Source organism: Eptesicus fuscus, chromosome 12, assembly GCF_027574615.1.
Source record: "Eptesicus fuscus isolate TK198812 chromosome 12, DD_ASM_mEF_20220401, whole genome shotgun sequence".
Lineage (NCBI taxonomy): Eukaryota > Metazoa > Chordata > Mammalia > Chiroptera > Vespertilionidae > Eptesicus > Eptesicus fuscus.
Window position 1 is genome coordinate 93,445,728 of NC_072484.1, and position 18,870 is coordinate 93,464,597.

The 18,870-nt window shown below is 59.5% G+C and overlaps 1 protein-coding gene across 10 annotated transcripts in view; it reads left to right on the plus strand.

Moving 5' to 3' along the window:
* Window positions 1-16,983, plus strand: part of TMEM241 (transmembrane protein 241) — a 53,081-nt gene extending 36,098 nt beyond the window's left edge. For 4 of the 10 annotated variants that reach the window (XM_054724107.1, XM_054724110.1, XM_028155775.2 and 1 more), the window contains 2 exons: window positions 11,970-12,034; window positions 16,214-16,983. In XM_054724107.1, coding sequence (XP_054580082.1) covers window positions 11,970-12,034; window positions 16,214-16,280 — 132 coding nt within the window. In that variant the 3' untranslated portion in view covers window positions 16,281-16,983. Of the gene's footprint in view, window positions 1-11,969; window positions 12,035-16,213 lie in introns of those variants that run through there. The other 6 variants (XM_054724108.1, XM_054724111.1, XM_054724112.1 and 3 more) reach the window with 3 other exon arrangements.
* Window positions 16,984-18,870: the final 1,887 nt, after the last annotated feature.

Here is an 18,870-nt window from a genome sequence, read left to right on the forward strand (position 1 = left end):
CTTTGAAAGGAGATTTCACAGCGGCATCTTCACCCGCGTGGTCTCCTGTGTGAGAGCACGACTAATTCTGACCCCACGGACGGGAAGCGTGGCTGAGATGCTGACTTCCGCGTGATGGAGGAGCATGTGGACCCACTCTCTCCCCACGTCAACTGGAAAGCCAGACCACAGCGCACTGACCACAGGCTGCGGCACACGGAGCAGCCTCGTCCTGAGAGCGGCCGCTCCGGGTGGGGTTCTCACCTGAGGTTGCTCCCGCGCCTTCCTCCCCAGCTCTGTCCATGTCATAGTGGAACCAGAGCGGGGCGGCTGCGAAAACCAATGGCCTTGTTGGTGCTTCCAGAATATTCCACGCACAGTATTTTCAGTTAAAGGCCCTGTCAGTGTAAATGAGCAAGAAGAGCCAGGGCCCCGCCGTCCTGAGCTCACAACCCTCTGTGGTACAAGCAGTGGACAGGTCTGGCTGGGGACATGGGAGCTCGGGGGGTGAGAGGCCCATCAGGGGCTGGACAGCTCTGCATGTGCCCCGGCTGACCCTTGTCTGTGCACCAGAAGCAGAGGTGTCGTGCGCCGCAGCCCCCACACTGTCCTCGCAGAGCCCGAGCGCACTCACGGGATGGGAGCGAGCCAGCAGCAAGGGAAAGCCGGGCGGCGTGAGCCCCCTGAGATGCGATGTGCTCCCCGGCCACTCACAGAGCCAGAAGCAAAGAGTCTTTCCGGCTCCAGGTATGTGAGCGTGACCTCTGACTAGTCTTTGCTAGAACTCTAAGCTGTGCAGACGGGGGTGACCCCGAAGAAAGCCGGCTGAAGAAAACACGGGAAGCGCGGTGAAGACCTCAGAGCTGCACCTTCCGTGGGAGACGGATCTTAAAGACTCGTCCAGGCAGGTGACTGAGCGCAGGACAGACCGACGATGGCGCTCCAGAGGAGGTCAGGCCCAGAGCTGCTGCCATGGGTTACGTCCAGTGTCCGGTGTCCAGCAGAAAATTAGACGCTTTCCGAGAAACAGGAAGGCATGATTTATGCCAGGAAAGAGCAGTCAGTAGGAACCGTGTCTGCGTCCTCAGATTTACAGCTTAGCAGGAAAAGACTGCAGTGCGGCTGTTTAAATACGTTCAGACACAGAAAGGAAACCACGTTCAGAGAATTCAAGGAAAGACAATACAGAACCTCAATAAAGAGGCCAAAATGATTTTGAAAAAGAAAGCCAAATGGGAAATCTGGCGTTGAAAGTGTAACTGACATGAAATGACAGAGTCTCCAAAGGTGTTCGGTAATAGATTAGAGATGACCCAGGAGGAAGAACGAAGGGAATTCTTCAATCTAAAGAACAAAGATTAAAAAAACTCTGAAGAAATATAAACAGAGGCTTAGAGATCTGTGGGACATCAACCACAGCCACGTCTATATAAGAAATCCAGAAGAAGAGGAAAGAGAGGGAGAAAAAAAATAGTATAAATGGATGACTTCTCATAAAAAACACCGGAGGGTAGCACATTTAATGTGCTGAGAGAAAATCTCCAACCAGGAATTCTGTATACAGCAAAACTATCCTTCAAATATGAACGAGAAAGAAAGACATTCCCAATTAAAGACAGGGATTTGTTGCTAGCAGTCATATCAATAGTTACATTATATGAGAATAGACTAGCCCACTCAAAAGTCAGAGATTGTCAGTCTGGATAAAAAAGCAAGACCCAACTGTATGCTGTCTGTAAGAGACACGTCTTAGATTCAGAGACACAGATAGGTTGAAAGTAAAAGGATGGAAAAACATAACCATGCAAACAGTAGCCATAATGCAGCTAGCCAGAGTGACTTAAAATCAAACTAGACTTCACGACAGGAGCTATGCCTAGAGAAGATTACTACATTGGGAAGATGTAACAGTTATAAACACCCCTAACAACAGCAACCCAAAGCATACGAAGCAACAAGTGACAGAACAGAAAGGAGGAATGGTGACAGCTGGGATTCCAGTACTGCGGGAGTGCAGACCGGGGCAACCACTGGAAAACAGTGTGGAGCTTCCTCAGAAAATTAAAAATGGAGCTGCCTTTTGACCCAGCGATCCCACTTCTGGGAATAAGAATCCTGAAACACCAGTCCAAGAATACACACACCCCTATGTTCATAGCAGCAGCATTTACAATAGCCAAGATCGGGAAACAGCCCAAGTGCCCATCGGCAGATGCATGGATAAAAAAAGCTGTGGTACATTTACACAATGGAATGCTACTTGGCCGTAAAAAAAGAAGGAAGCCTTACCTTTTGCGACAGCATGGAGGGCCTTGGAGATGGTTATGCTAAGTGAAATAAGCCAGTCGGAGAAAGACAAATACCATATGGTCTCAATTACATGTGAAATCTAATGAACAAATTAGAACAGGGGCATTGATGCATGGAACAGACTGAGCTGTCAGAGGGAGTGGGAGGAAGACTGGATGGAAGAAGGTGAAGACCCTGGCTGGTGTGGCTTAGTGGTTGAACGTCGACCTAGGAACCAGGAGGCCACGGGCCATGGTTCGGTTCCTGGTCAGGGCACATGCCTGGGTTGCTTGCTCGCTCCCTAGTAGGGGGTGTGCAGGAGGCAGCTGATAGCTGATGTTTATCATTGATATTTCTAATTCTCCCTCTTCTTTCCTCTTTCTAAAAAAAAAAAAAGAGTAAAAACATATTTCTTTAAAAAGTCAAAGGATTTTTAATCCTTCCTAAATGTGAATGATTGAATAAAAGGAGCCATTAAGGATTCTTCTGGCCTCAATATATTAGACAATCTTCCCTTCTCTCTTCTTCTTCTTTTCTATTTAAAAATAAACTCTGACCCTCAGTGGCATACTATTTACCCATCCCGACATGCATGACCAGACGTGCTGACATTGAAGTGCAGCAAGTTGTACGCAGCCCTTCCCGTGATGTCACTGGGACCGCCAGGCGCCAGTGTGCAGAGTGACTCGGAAGGATGCTCCGTTGGCCCCAGAGGAGAATTGAGATTCTGTGAAATACTCAGACACACAGGCCGAGAGGCCACTCGGAAGGGCCTGGGCCACCTTCCTCGTCCAAAGGTACCCATGCTCCGCCCCTTCCAGCGCCCGAGTCGGGAGAGGAGGAGGCCTCTGTGCTGCTCTCTGTTCCTCCTCTTTCTCCGCCTGTTTCCTGGGCTCGGTGCTCAGCACGGAAAGTGCCTTCTCATCACCGTGTGTCATCATGGTTATTGCTGTTCTCGGGGACTGGAGCGACATTCTAAGAAGCTGAAAATAACAACACTTCGCAACCTTTTTCCATTCCTTCGTTTTGGTAAAGTGAGCTATGTGAAATCTAACGCAGCCTCATGAAATCTTGGGGTCCCTTCCCACTTGTGCTGAAAAGCGTTGATCCAGGGAAAAAGTGGTTGTGTTTAAGAGAAAAGCGATGACATGTAGGCGTGTAAGGAAGACGTGTTTGCTGGTGGGTTGTTCCAGCAGCTCTGTGTTCTCCTGAGAATTCTTCCCGTGTCAAGTAGCGTCTCGTCTCATCCTTCCGACGGACGGCAGCTCTCCACGTCCGGGAAAGAGGCAGCTGAGGCTGAGCCAGGAGAGGAGACGCAGCACCGGCCCCGGCTCTCGAGGACCCAGTGTTTGCTCCCCATTCAGAGCTGCTCCCCAAGAGGGCAGAGTCTTCCGCCGGCGAATGCAAGGCAATGGCAGCCCAGGAAGCGGCTTCCTCTGCTCCTATGACCCTCGGAAGCAGCTCGCTGTCCTTGCCTACAAGCGTCTGCTGACTTAGTTTTTTTATTGTTCGAGTTTCATCTTTTAGACCTAGACTAGGTGGCTGTCGGCGCTGGCCGTGCAGGCGGCGTGGTGCGGCGTGATGTCTGCGTGTGACGGGGTTCTCAGGGCCTGCGGGAGTGAAGGGGCCTCACTCACCCCGCCCAGCGCCCAGGTGTGCTGCCTGCGGAACAGCTGTGTGTGCACGGGGTTTTAAGGGTTACTGGGCTTGTACAGTTTGGGGGACATCGAAGGTGTCTTTGAATGGGGGGGGGGGCTCTGAGTTGAGGCAGCGGAGTGGCTGAGCGGCCCCTGTCAGCACCGAATGTCAAGCGCGTGACATGATGGTGCGATGTGTGTGCGATGTGTGTGCGCTGTGAAGGGATCACGCGGCGGTAAGCCAGCACCCGTCCTCACACTCACAGGAGGACACGGGCGCCTCAGGTGTGCTGCAACGTCTTTCTCTCTGTTGTCTTCATCACGCCGGTCTCCCCGTCTCCGCCACCGCCGCTGGGTGGGAGACACTGGCTGTCCTTCTGGGGGAAGTCAGTCTCGGAGGAGGAGGCCCTCCCGTTCGCCGTCTTCCCCTCGCTCGGCTCCCTGAGGCCTCGCCCCTCTTCCTGTCACACACGGAGTCTCACCTGAACGCCTGGCTTTCCGGGAGCAGGCCAGCCCCGCGTCCTCTCCCTCTGGCTGTGGCTTGCGCCTCCCTGTGCCCTGGACCGGGCGGAGAGCAGCTGCTGACTCGGCGACGTGCGCGGTGAGGGGCCTCCCGTGGAAACCTCATCACGGCTGTTTCCGCGGACGGCTGAGCGGCTGTGGCGAGAATAATTTTTTGTGGAAAATGAAAACCTAGCGGCGGCGTATTTCCCTTCGCAGCCTCTAGCTGGGCGGCCACAGCGCATGTCCGTGTCGTTCCCGGGCGTCTGTGGAGCCGCATGGCAGCGCTTATCTGGGAATTATTCCTTCATGAGCACGGTTTTCCCAGAGGGACATGGGCGGGGGGCAGGGGCATAGTTTTGGATTAAAGAAAAACATTAAAATTCCATTTCCTATTGTCAAATAATTCATCGGGAAGTGAGGCATGTTCATAGACATTTTGCTATTTTGGATGAAGTTGTTTTTCTTGTTTCCAGTGATGAACTCTAATTTTTTTCTGGGCTATTTTTAGAGCCATTGATCATCCCAATGTTCTGTGCTGCAGAAATATGATAACAATTCTGGTTTCACAACTCTGACCTGAATGAGTTTGCTTATTGAGGAAATACTTTGAATTTCTGTAAATTTCCTGGCTGCAAGGTCTTATATGGATGCTGTTATTACCCACGGTTATTTATTAAATGTGTCTTCATTGATTTTGAGAGCGAGAGGAAGGGAGAGGGAGAGAGAGAAACATTGCTCCACAGACAGCAGCTCAGCAACCAGCCGGGCTTTAGGTTTGGGTCCCCCCGACGCCCCTGGTCCTGGAACAACACAAGTGCGGGCAGGGTCACAGCCAACATGGCGCTCCCGTGTGCAGCCGTGTGGTTGGTACTCGGGCACACGTTTCTTATTTAATTCCCATCCGACCGTGTGGCCCGACCACGTGCTCCTCTGGCCCCTTCGGACGAGAGGGAGCACAGATGTGCGTGACTCCTCTGTTAGAGCCGAGGAGCGGGCCCGACCCCAGGCCCCAGCAGGAGGTGCCCCCCCTCCCCCCGCCTTTCTTGAGGGACTCCGGGAGGAGGTCCTTGCATGGGTGACGAGGGACTAGGTGAGTGCGTGCGCTGGGGGGAGTGTCTCCGGGGAGGAAGGCTGTACCCTGTAGTTACCATTTCCGTAACCTCCGGGAGCTCATGGGAAACAGAGGACGTGAAGTGACTCGACCTGCGGCCACGGGGGCTGTGCCTGGGGCCACCCCGGAGCGCCGTGCTGGCTGGGCCGGGGATGTGGGCGCCGGCTCCGTGGTGAGGCCTTGAGGCCTTCGGTTCTGTTCGGTGTCTAACTGCAGTGTGTGCTCCGCTAGGAAGCAAATAACCTTTTCTTTCATTTGTAACTTTAATTTTGGTCCATGACTTACATCTTGATTCCCCCAGGAAAAAGCCTTAGGAACCATTTAGTTAACTCCCTTCACTTAAAGAATGTCACAAGGCTTAGGATAGAAAACTTGCAAAGTTAAATGAAAAAGAGAAGAAAGCGTCTGTGATCCCAGCACTGTGGCCGTCTCTCTGAACACACACCTGGGCTGGCTGGCTGTTGTCACGGAGACGGGGTCACTCTCCACCCGTTGTTTCTATGGAACGGTGTTGGGGGCGCTTCCCCACGTGGGCGAGGGGGTTAGGTTTGAAGGGAGCTGACCTGAGACCATAGGGGAGGGGCCGGCACCGCGTGGCGCTGTGGGAAGTGCTGAGGGTCATGTGGTCTGTCCACGGCATTCACTTCCTGTCTCTGAACATCTCAGGGAGCACGTTTTATGTGCGTCTGTGTTGGACCAGCGTTGTCACATGGAGCAGGTGCTAGGAGATGCCCAGATGGGGCGGGGCGGGGCGGGGCCGTCCGGTGTTGCTGGCACCTGGACACAGGAGGGCAGTCGGCAGGTCCCTACTGCGCAGGGGTAACCGGCTCCTTGGAGGACTGCGGGGCATTGTGAAACGCGTGCGGACTCCGTCCGAATCCCGGCCTGGGCCTGGCCCCAGGGTCCCCGTTTCTTCAGGGGAAAGTCGCTCTGATGGAGGAAGGGGTTGCTGGGTTCCTGGCAGCGCCCACAGGGGGTGGCCCTCGCCCGCACCTGTGCCTAGGTCCCGCCACAGAAGCCAGGCAGAGATCAGGGTGCAGGCCCTGAGCCTCACGAGGGGGTGCCGAGAAGTGGGATGGAGACAGGGCACCGCTGGGTCCTACCTGGGTCTCGTGGCCGCGACTGACTGACACGCCACCTGCTCTCTGCTTCCTCTGGAACGAGTGTGTTCGCTTTACACCCAGGAGAGAATCAGAAGGAAGTGCACGGCCCCTCACCTGCGCCGTCTTACTCACGGGGTGAGAGGTGGCTGAGCTTGGCACTGCTCTCCCTCCCGCCATTCCTCGGCAGCTGCCTTAGTCCGTCAAGATGGGCCCAGGGGTGTGAGCTTCTTCCCACAACACTCGGCGTGCACCGTGTCTCGGCCTTCGCACATCCCGTTCCATTACCTGCCAGTGAGCTCGGGAGCCGGCTGGCCGGGCCGAGGCTGCGTGAGGCCAAGGCGCTTGCCTCTCAGGTGCCCAGTGTGGCCTCAGTGTGGCCTCCGCCTCCGCCCGCAGCAGCGCCAGGCCCTTCTCCTGGTTTACTTCTGAGTCAGCTCCACTTCTGTGACGGTTAGTCATTGCTTTTTTAAAACTTTCATTTTTTAAACTCCGAAAGAGCAAGGGGTATCGTCGTCGCTCAGGCTGCTGTAACCAAATACCACAGGCCGGGCGGCTCCCACACGGACATGTGTTCCTCCTCGTCCTGGAGGCGGAGGTCCAAGACCAAATGCCAGCAGAGCAGGTGTCTGAGGGCTCTTTGCTGGGTTTGCAGATGGCTGCCCTCTGGCTGTGTTCTCACCTGGAAGAGGGGGGGAGGGGAGGGGAGGGGGCGGGAGGGGGAGAGGGAGACACCACCCCATCACGGGACCCCTCATGCTCTCATCTCACACCAGCTAACTTCCCAAGGCCCCATCGACTGAGGCAGGTGGGCAGGGGATGGGGACACCCAGTCCATCCAGGCGGCAGGGTGACATCTGCAGTGAGTGCCAGGTGCTGGAAGTCCTCGTGGTCTGTGTGTCCCTGATGCGGCCCGAGGGGTGGGCGCGTCCTGGGCCAGCGAGGTGCATCTCTGAGGTTCTCACTCTGGTCCGGTTGGACTGTGACCAGGTCCGGAGCCAGGGCACAGCTGGTGTCGTGGGCTACTCCTCCCAGCCGACACCAGTGCAGGGTCGTGGGGTGAAGGAGGGAGGCTGTCAGCGGTGGCGGGTTTTACCAGACGGCACCACGTTTCCTATCTGAACATTTTCCCGGAGGTGTTTCACGTGTATCTTTTGGCAAATGCATTCTGTCACCTCCATGTTGCTCGACCGTTGTATCAAAGGAGGTGAAGAAACCTCCCGCCTTGGAGCAAGTGTAATCGTGGTGCTTTTATTTAAAGCGCCTTTGAGCTTAAGTTCGTTTCGTTCCTAAAACAAGCTGCAGAGACGAGATCTGCCCTTTGAGTGAATCAGAACAACTTCCGAAGTAAAAACGCCTCGGCCACCTGCCCCTCGGGCCGGGAGCGCTGCTTCACTTGGGAACTGGAGTCCGGGACAGAGGTGACCCTCTTGGGTCTGCGAGCTGGCAGGCGGTGAGCATGTTCACGGTAAAAGGAAACGGAGGAAGAGAGCAAGTGACAAGTACTAGAATTGAGACGCCACTGACCCCACACCGGGCGTCTCTGAGCGAGTTTGAGGGGAGGTAGGAGGGCCTCGAATTCCCCGTTTGTCTTCTGCAGTCGAGTGCTTTAAGGACGTCTACATTGTGTGGCTCTTCATACCACCTGGCAAAGGAGAGGACGTGTCCAATGTGCAGCCTCTTTATTCAGAGAACACAGGAGAGCCAGCGCTTGTGGGCTGAGCGAACGGTGCACCCCGAGAGCAGGAGAGGACACGCCTCCCAGAGGTCCCGGCGCCGCTCCCCCAGCGGACATCACCACGGCCTCTGGGGAACGGAGGCGCGTCTGACTCCCAGCGAGGGAGGAGCGCCCCTCTGCACGCCTGTGCCAGGAGCGTTCACGTCCAGGGAGCAGAAGGCTCCAGCGCCCACAGGTCTGAAGGTGCAGCCAGGGGACCGTGTCCGAGGGTGTGAACGGCTCGGGCCTTTTCAGGACGCAGCTGTGTCCACCGCTGAGTGTCGGCACTCGCACTGCTGCCCGCTCTCTTCCTCCTCGGGGCGCGGATGCGGGGAGCACGCCCTCCTGTGCAGGCGGACGCCTGGCCGTCTCCGAGCTCGCTGCGCAGCTTTCCACCCACGGGTGGCTGGTCACAGACGCCGCCACCGCCCGGTTCTCAGGTCTAGGCCACAGGCACCCTGATGTACGAAAAGGAAAGTTAAACAAACAGCAAACTGGCCTTCGGGCTGTGCCCAGCGCCGATGGTCCGAGTAGCCCCATACAGTGCGCCAGGCGCTGGCCGGGTGCCGGTCTCCGCTGGGGGCCCGGGCATACAGCGACGCCGCGTGCAGCCCCTGCCGGAGACTCGGGCAGTGGCTTGGCCTGTGCCGGGCAAGTAGGTGTGGGCGCCCCCGAGGGGCCTGTGCGGGCAGGCCCTGCGCGGGGAAGGTCCTCTGGACATGGATTCCAAAGGGCGAGTAGGAATGTGGGGGGTGAAGTCTCCAGGCAGAGAGGACTTCGAGTGCAGGTGAGATGATGGGATGAAGTCGAGTTTGAAACCGGAGCCGGTGAAGTGGGGGGCGTGGGCTATACCGGCAGTTCCCGTGGAGGGCACACTCAGTCAGCGCTTGTTAGAAATTCACCACAAATCGCAGCAAATCCTAACAGCCAGTCTGAATCTCAGATTCTCCCCCAAATACGGGACTATCTGGCAGGTTCCACTCACAGCCACTTTATTTTCTTCAAAAAAACAAAACACAAAAATTTATCTTTGGATTGGACTGAGTGTTTGAAAAACAAATCTGACCTGCCTGAAACACCACCCGTTGGAATAACACGAGGCTGTGACCGCCTTCCACGAAGCCAGGAAGTTCAAAGCCGGCGCAGACGCAGGGCGCCGAGTTCCTGCGGTTGGCGTCCCTCCGCGTGGGGCCCTGCTGTTTGTTATTCGGCTCCGCGTGTGTGAGGGAGCCGTTCCTCAGGCCACAGAGCTCTCTTTGCAGACAGATGTGTCCTTCAGATGCCCTTGGTGAGCGAGAACGAGGGCGCAGTGGCTGCCGCTTCGTGTCTTCAGGGTCCAGTTCCAGGAGCGACGTGACGTCTTTCACAAACAGATTCCGGCCTCCTTAAAGCTCAAGACCAGCCCCTGCTCTCACGGACATCCATCTCCAGAACGTCTCATCGTCCAAACGGAAACTGCCCGTTAGAAACGACCCGTGAGTGACGCCCGGTACCTCACGCGTGGGGTCACACGGAGTCAGAGCACAGGGCCCCCGGCCTCACCCCCGCTGCCGCGTGCTGCAGAGCCTCCTTCCTTCAGGGCCGAGGAAAGCTCCGGTGTCGTCACGTGTCGCTGTCGCGTCCTCAGTGGGTAGTTGGGGCGCTCCACAGCGGTGACTGGGTTGCTGCGATGAACATAGGGGTGCAGGTGCCTGTGTGCGTCCCTGCTTTCAGTGATTCTTCCCCTTGTGCCCCCATCCCCCCAAAACCCCACAAAAAACCGGGGGGCACTCGTAGGCCCTGCTGAGTTTCTGGCTGAGAGAAGGCAGCCCGGCTCCTGTTCTTCGGTGGAATTGGAAGTGGGCGGGCCCTTGGCACGAGCAGAGCTGCCATTCTCACCTCCGTGCCCTGAGCGCCCTGACAGCCAGGCACAGAGGGACCTGCCCTCCCACGGGAGGCGGCGGCGGGAGTGAGTCACCGGCACCGAGTGGTGCCCAGGCCGACCAGCTGCTCTCCGCGAGGTGCTGCTCCCATCCTCACGTGGTGGCTTTTGTGAAGGGTTAGAACTTCGGTGAGTGTGGGGAGGGGAGAGGGCAGGAGAGAGGGAGAGACTGGGGGGGAGGGGGAGGGGAGGGAGGGGAGAGAGGGCCGCCATGGAGAGCTGCTGGGGCTGGGCTGGAGATGCGGGGGAGGAGCTGAGGAGCCGCGGTGCCCGCTGGACAGACTGGACAGCAGCCATGTGACTCCCCGTGCCGGCGCGTTCGCTCTGCGTTCGCTGCAGAAAGGAGGCAACCCTGCGGAGCGCCCGTGGTCAGCCGCAGAGCGAGCTCCGTGAGAAAGGGCGGCGGGAGGAGGAGGCGGCCATGACGGGCCGGGAGGCAGAGGCCCCGTGGCTCCTGAGCCAGCCTGCGTTCACGTGAGGGCCGGTGTGACCACTGAGGTGTTTCCTTGGCAAAAGGTGCAGTTAATCGGGACAGGCCGGCCAGCCGGCCACCTCGGAGCAGGCGAGGTTTTTCCAAAGCGAAAGGAACTCACCGAAACGGGCGAGTCCCGGCTGTGGCTCTGCAGGCGCGAGGGGCGCCCGCTCCTGGCTTATTCTCAGACTTCCTGTGGAGACGGCCGACGGGCGACAGGGACTCGGTGAACGCACTTTCCTCCTGACCGCCAGGGACTCGGTGAACGCACTTTCCTCCTGACCGCCGGCTGCAGCCCCCAGAGGCCTCGGTGCAGCACAAGTCCCTTCGTGAGCGGCGCCCAGCACAGCCTGCTCTGCTTTTTTACGTTTTTACTGATTTCAGAGAGGAAGACAGGGAGAGAGGAACACCATCGGCTGCCTCCTGCACACCCCACACTGGGGATCAAGCCCACAACCCGGGCGTGTGCCCTGGGAATCAAACCGTGACCTGGTTCCTAGGTGGACGCTCAACCACTGAGCCAGCGCCCGGGCATGCAGCCTGCCTCTTTCTTGTTCTTGCAAGAAAGCCAGTCCTGGGTGACCGCCCGGGCGCTGTTGGGCAGCGTTCTGGGGGGACATCTTTTCCTGAGCGGACGTTCCAAGTGTTGACAAAATAGGGCCTTTGGGTCACATAGGGGCACTGCAGGGTCCTGCCACCGACAGTCCTCAGAGACATTTCTAATGTCCAGCTCAGCTGTGGGAGGGGCCTCCGCCCGGCTCCTGTGTTTGCAGATAATTAGTGATCTAATTGCTGTCTCCCCGGAAGCCCTGGGCTTGAACACAGGCCGTGGGCCGAGAGACAGAGGCCACTGGGCAGGGAGGCCGGGCCGCAGGCCAAGGCAGGACAGACGTGCTGTCGGGAGGACCTGGGACGGCCGTGCACCCGGACCTGGGTTCCGTGGACGAGACGGAGACAAGGGTCTGCCCTGCCCACCGGGGAGGGGGGTGGGGGGAGGGGGGGGGGCTGAGGGGGGCTGCCCGCCGCCTCCGTTGACCAGTTTGGGAATGAAATGCCTTTGCAGACGCCCACCTCCCACACAGACAGGGTTTAGCGTTTTCCCGCCAGAGCTTCCCTCAGAGCAATGCTGACCACAGGCACTGGGCATGGGCAGGGGGGAGGGGAGGGAGGGCAACGTGTGAAGGGCTGGAGAAGGTTCTGGAGTCCACGCTGACGCCTTTGTTGGGCTTCTCTCTGCAGGTGGCCACAGCTGGCTCCTCGGTGCTGCTGTTCGAGGGGGTCCTGACCAGGGCGGCCGTGGGCTGGTGAGTCTGACGGTGGGTGGTGGGGTTCTCCAGGTGCTGCCTTCCGCTCCAAGAGCCACGGGAAGGGCGAGGCGTGGGCATGTGCATGCAGAGGCGTGCGTGGCATGAATGCAGCGTGATGGCTGTTCCTGCTGGGTACACCCTCCCTGCCGTGCTGTGCAGCCGAAAACACAGAACACGCAGCCCCTTGCACCCTCGTCTGCACGGGAGCGCACGGCAGGCAGCCATGTCCACGTGTGAGGCTGTGTGGGTCTCTTCCGTCCTCCAGTTCGTTTGCTCTCGGACAAGCTCCAACCGTCTTCCCTAGAAGGACCCGCCCTAGCTGGGAGACAGCACTGCCTCTCTGACCGAGCAGAGACCTGAGGAGCGAGTCGTGGGGTCCGCGGGGGGGACAGCGCGTGCAGAGGGCCTGCGGTGCAGGGTGACCAGAGCCGTGTGGTGAGGGAGAGCGGCAGGAGGGAGGCTGGAGAGGCAGCTGACCACATGGGCCTTGAAGGCCGTGGTGGGCGTGGCTCGACCTGAGTGGAGGGGAGGGGAGGGGAGGCGACCAGGACTGGGAGCCGCACTCCCTGTGCCTGTCGGAGGCTCACTGTCGAGCAGGCAGCCCTGGAAGTGGGGGGCTGGTCGGACCCTGCGTGTGCTGGCGCAGGCCGTGGGTTGGAGAGGAAGGGAGGAGGCGGGATGATGTGCACGCCTGGCCGAGCTGTGGAGAACACGCGGCGCCTCTCGCTGAGGTGGGGAGTCGGGAGCGCAGCGCTGCAAGTTGGGGTGCAGGGTTCGCGAGGGCTGGTGCCCGTTCCCCGCGTGTCGAGGTCTCAGTGGGCAGGTGGCGAGGGGCCTGGTGGTCGGGAGGGGAGAAGGGTGTGTGCCCGAGTCACGGGAGCATCCTGGGCGGTTATTGCAAAAGGAACCTGGGCTCGGGGAGTCCTGGGTTTTGAGAGCTCTTGGGTTGAAGGATGGTGTGTTTTCAGCCGCCGAGAGTTCTCCAGCCGCAGGGTGAACCGCAGAGGAGGGCGTCCGACGGGGCCTCCGCGTGGCCGCTTCAGGGAGCCGTCTGCAGTCTCCGTGTGCCGTTGTCTTCAAGCCGAGACGGGTGCCGGCTGGCAGCCCCGGGCTGGTCTCTGTCCGTGGGGCTTGGACCGTCACACGTCCCAGAGGGCAGCCCGGATGGTTCTTGCTTCTGTCCCGTGTCTCTCAGATTTCAGTTGACGTCAGAGGTCGGGATTTCCCCTGAAGTCCAGCTCTCTGGATTCTTCTAGAATGTGGCCTGCACGTCCCGCTGTAGCCGCTGCGGGAGTGGGGAGAGGCCGCCCCTCCGTGGACGTGGGCTCGGCCGTCAGTGTGGCCCCACAGCTCCGGCAGGAGCCAGGCCCTGGTCCCCGTGCCTCTCCCACCCGGTGCTGAGGACACGCGTGGCCAGCCTTTCACATGTTCACTCCAGAGAAATTACAAATCTCGGGCCAATGTTGGTCACTGTCCAGCTAATGAGCTTTTTTAAAATTTTATAAAAACAATCTCTGGCAAGCCCAGTAACTGACATACACAGGTTAATGTTTATTCTTTTTATTGTTAATCCTCCATCGAGGATTTTTTTCTATTGATATTTTTACAGAGAGTGGAAGGGAGGAAAGGAAGGAGGGGGAGAGAGAGAGAGAGAGAGAGAGAGAGAGAAAACATTGATTGGTTGCCTCCCACATGCACCCCGACCGGGGCTGGCATCGAACCTGCAACCCAGGTACGTGCACGGGACCCAGAATCAACCCCGTGACCCTTCGGTGTGCGGGCCGACGCTCTAACCACGGGCCACACCGACCAGGGCTAAGAATTCATTTTTTTTTTTAAATATATTTTATTGTTTTTTACAGAGAGGAAGGGAGAGGGACAGAGAGCTAGAAACATTGAGAGAGAAACATCGACCAGCTGCCTCCTGCACACCCCCTACCGGGGATGTGCCCGCAACCAATGTACATGACCGGAATCGAACCTGGACCTTTCAGTCCGCAGACCGACGCTCTATCCATTGAGCCAAACCAGTTTCGGCAAAGAATTCATTTTTAAGTAACAGAGTTTTAGGGTAGGTATCGATAGGAATTCCCTCTTCCAAAATTCAGCCAACAGGGTTTAGTCCATACCCTGTCAAGTGGCATTGGTTGCGGGGCCTCCTTTTAGGCCAGGAGAGTCCCTCTTGTCCGTGGGACGGTGCCGGCCGGTGTGCGGAGAGAGGGAGTGACCAGACACACCACCATGTGCTCTCAGGGCTCCGCGCTCAGCCCTCGCCTTGCCCGCCCGCCCTGACCGCCGTGGACCAGGGTGCCCGGTGTGGGCATCGCGCGAACTTGGTCCTGGCACCGGCCTCCTGGCACCAGCGTCCTCACGAGTGGCCGCATCTCGTCTTTGAGTGGAGATGTTTGCCTTCAGCTCAGGGCCAGCATGGCGACTGCGCGTCGCTTGCAGGGAAGGGATTCAGGGTGGAGGGGGCTCCCCGCACGGCACACTGCACCCAGGACCGCAGCCCCGGAGTCACCGCCTCCCGCCGGGTGCACACGGGAACTCCTCTCTAAAGCGCTCGGAGCGCCTGCTGTCTCCCGCACAGCCCGGCCCGCGGGATGCGCACTGTCCCTCGCGGGTCCCCCGAGGACGGTGCCTACGTCAGGCACACACATTGGTGAGGAAACAGAAAAGAACAAAGTAGTTTGAAATACAGGTGGGAGAGGGGAGCGTGTCATCTGTTGACTAGAGAAGGCCTCACAGGTTTATTTGAGCCAGATGTTGAGGACGCGCCCAGAAGCAAAGTCGCGACAGAAAACGCGGGAGAACAGCCGTGTCCCTCCCTCCTGTGCATCAGAGTCCAGGGGGCCACAGGGAAGGTCCTGGACCCACTGGCGGGGTGAAGGCAGCGGGGAAGCAAGGCGGGAGCACTCCAGGGTGGGTGAGCGGCAGCAGGAGAAAGCTTCCTTCCGTGTGGGGACAGAGATGGTGCCGGGGCAGAGGTGACCGTGAGGTCTGTGGTGTCTGCTCGGAGCTGTGGCGGTGCCGTTGAGGGGCCACAGGAAAATTACTCTGATTTCCAGCGGCGTGCTGTCCTGGGTGCGTGCTGTCCTGGGTGCGTGCTGTCCTGGGCGCGTGTTATCCTGGATGCGGGAGGGCGGGAGGGCTCGCTGAGGGTCAGCACGGCCTTGCTGAGGCTCTAGGCTGCCCTGCACGGCCTGCCGGTCAGAGTTTGTGATCAGACCATCCCATGAGGTTGCTGATGGTCACTGAGCGTGTGTGGCCCGCGTGCGCCCCCGAGCGTGTCAGGTTCATGACGGAGCCTTTTCGCTCACATCACCGACCGAGGAGATGTTTCCTGGGTGCGACGGGCGTGCGGGGCCGCAGCGGGAAAAGGTGGCGGCTCTGTCCTCCGCCCGGCGGCTCTGTGGGATTCACTGAATAACCACAATAATAAACGTGAACATTGAGATGGGCCTGGTCCTGATGGGAGAGAAGGGAAGGACGGACAGGGAAGACGCTGAAAGCCGTGGGAGAGCGGCGGGGGGTGGGTTTCTGGCCGGCGCTCTGCCGCCCCCGTGTTGGTCACTGTGACTGAGGAGGATCCCTGGAAACGAGAAAATGGGGGGTGGGGGGCCTGGAGACATCAACAGGAGTAAAACCCCCCAAACCCAGAGTCCGGGCAGCCTTCCCTCAGGCACGGCGGCCCTGCCCTGCCCACTCGGTGGCGGGCGCATCCTTGACGGGAGGGTGAAGGGAGCAGCAGCCTTTTCTGGGGGAACAGAGAGGCCAGGTCGCCGTGATGTGCAGTGAATCTAGCTGAAGCGGGTTCAAAGGTCATCACCATAGCAATTCTGCGATACGGAGACTCCATGGCACCAGCCCCTTTAGCAGACGGCCTGGCAGCTCCGTGGGGACCCTCCGGCAGTATTTCCTCCAGAGCGTGACCCCGGCACAATCACTCACACACACACACACACACACACACACACACCCCACCCGTCGGGCGAGTGGACACAGCCCCTCCTCCACCCTGCAATCCCCTCCCCCAGCTCAGGGGGACTTTGCACGATGGGCGGTTCCTGGGCCTGACCTGGAAGGGGGTGCGGGGAGCCCCACGGCAGAACCAGGGTGTCCCTCACCCGCGTACGTGGCACCCGGCAGCCTCTTGACCTCTCGACTCCTTTGCAGCCTCCTGCTCGGCGGACTGGGAGAGGCCTTGCTGGTGTTCGCAGAGAGGAGGGGCGCCCCGAGATGACGCGGTGACGACGGCGTGTGAGCTCCAGCGAGGGTGAGGGAGCCGAGCACGGAGCCGAGCACGGCAGGACCGCTTCCCCTGCGCCAGGAGCTCGCGGGTCTCTGGCCGCAGAGAACGGACCGGGTGCCTTTTCCTCGAGGGGCTCGCCGCGCCCCCGGGTGTGCCGACGCCTGGGACGCCCCGTGGAGGCGCCGCTCACCTGCCTGCATGCGGCCTGCTGGAGCCCACACAGACGCCGCTCTCCCTGCTCACGCTCCGGGGGCCGCCCCGGCATCTCGTGGCATTTTGGGGTTTGTTTTGTGTGTTTACATCTTCGGAGCCTCCTGGGACATCCCTTCCTCTCCCACCCACTCACGGGGATCCCTCCCGAGGGCGTCCACGGGGCGAGCGGACGCCATCGGCCCAGAGCGGGCGCCGAAGCCTCGATGTGGTCACATGTTCCTTCTGTGGGTTGTCATCCCGCTCACCATGCAGTTAACCTGAGGCGAAAGGGTCGCCACAGAAGAGGTGGGTTCGCCCTGAGGTGTCCTCCGGCCAGGGAAGAGGAAACACGTCTCACATGGACGCACACACCTTTTATGTTCACGTTCCTTAAGCTCTGAGGCCATTCCTTCCCCGTGTCTGAGGAGGTTTCAGTCACTGAACAAAAGTGTATTTTTCAGGCCAATTAAAGGTTGGATTAAAGCTCTAAACTGTGCCTCAATGGGACTCAAAAGAAGTGAATTTGCATGAAACGGTTGTTTGATTCTGAGCCCACAGTGAAGGTTTAGGAAAATAGTGCAAATCCACACGGCTCTGCCGTGTCGGCCTGGGGCACCTGGAGATGCAGGAGGGCAGGATCCCACGCAGGTCACCATGGGAGCCCCCCCAGGGTCATCGTGGGAGCCCCCCTCAGGTCACCATGGGAGCCCCCCCCAGGTTGCCGTGGGAACCCCCAGCCCGTCACTGCTGCTGCCCCGGCCCCAGGCCCCAAACGGGCCCCCTTCAGGCACCCAGGCCCCCTTCCCCCGAAGGGCCCGTGTGCTCACGTCCTCTCTGGATCCTGGTGACCCGAGGCCTCGGTGGCTGCGAGTCAGAGGGTTTTGTTTGTACAAGGAATTGCTTTGTGTCGAGAGGCGGTTGCTGACCGCTGCGGCCGGGAGGAGACGTAACCCTGGCATCTGTCTGTGCTTGTGGGTGATCTGCCTCGTCACTGCAGCCCCAGCAGGGGAGTCGCCCTGGGAGGGCGTCCTCCCTCTCTGATCCTCAGCTGAGGAAGCTCTTTCCATGGGTTCTCAGATGGAGGGGAGCGGTTGGAAGGAGCTGCCCCCGCCCAGCCCCCAGCCCCCAGCCCCCTCCCTGGCAGCGAGGTGGACCCCAGAGGAGCGCGCAGCACGAGGCCCACAGGCCGCCCGTCTTCACCCGGCACGGCCTGCACCTCGGGGAGAGCGCGGCCCTGGAAACGGGGACTTAGTCCAGACGCCGGTCCTGGGCCCGCGGATTCACAAGTAGAAGGCGGGGGAGGGGGGGGTGGCTACTTAGTAACAGGGCGCCAAGTCAGAGCTGGGGCCCCAGGGTCTGTCCCAGGCTGTCCCTCACTCTGGCCAGTGGTGTCAATCACGCCTTCACTGGTCACCATCCTGCCTCCGGCACCCACTCACTGCCTGTCCACGGCTTCGGCGTTGTCTCCAGCAGAGCGGCCATCAGCGGGAGCCGAGTGGCCGGTCCTCAGGTCGGTGAGCTGCAGGCCGACTGCCCAGCGGGAGGCACTGGACGTTCACACGGTCGCAGACCTAAAGCAACGCACATCCTGCTCCCAGGGAGGCCCGGGCCTGCGAGAAGACCCAGGGATTGAAATTGAACACACAAACCACCCGCTTTATTGAGCTGTAACGCACGTGCCTGGACGTGCACCCAGGACGAGCAGACCGTCAGCGGTTCTCAGTGCAGTCACAGCGTTCTGCAGCCGTCACCACCATCCGCCTTCAGCACATTTCATCCCCCCGCCCCCACGGCCCCCCGCCCCCCTCCGCCGTCCCTCCCGCTGACCAGGCCGTGCGCTGTCCACGCCACAGACCCCCTGTCCGGGGCTCCACAGGAACGGGCTCATGCCCACGTGGCCTCGTGCTAGACTCGGGCCTAAACCCTTTCCTGCCAGCTCCGAGGTGAAGATGGGCCTTTTGCAGCCGACAGAGAAGGGCCAGCGTTGGCACCAGGCCTCCGCGCACGGTGGGACGCCCGGCAATGGCGCCACGACGGCTTTTCCCAGCAAATCCTGTGCCCGTCTCGGCGTGAGGCTCCACGTCCTTCCGGCACAGACTGCGTTTTCCTGAGACCAAGTCTGCCTGACACACATGGTACCCAAGAGCCTCTCCTCGTGCCGGGCCGTGTGGCTCCATGGTGGCTGAGCATCGGCCTGCGGACTGAAGGGTCACGGGTGCGATTCCGGTCAAGGGCACGGACCTCGGCTGCAGGCTCCCTGCTCTGGTCAGGGTGCGTGCAGGAGACAACCACATGGATGTGTGTCTCACATCGACGCCTCTCTCATCTTTCCTCCTCCTCCCACGCTCTGAAAACCAGTGGGAAATACCGCATCCCTCCCAGCCTCCCA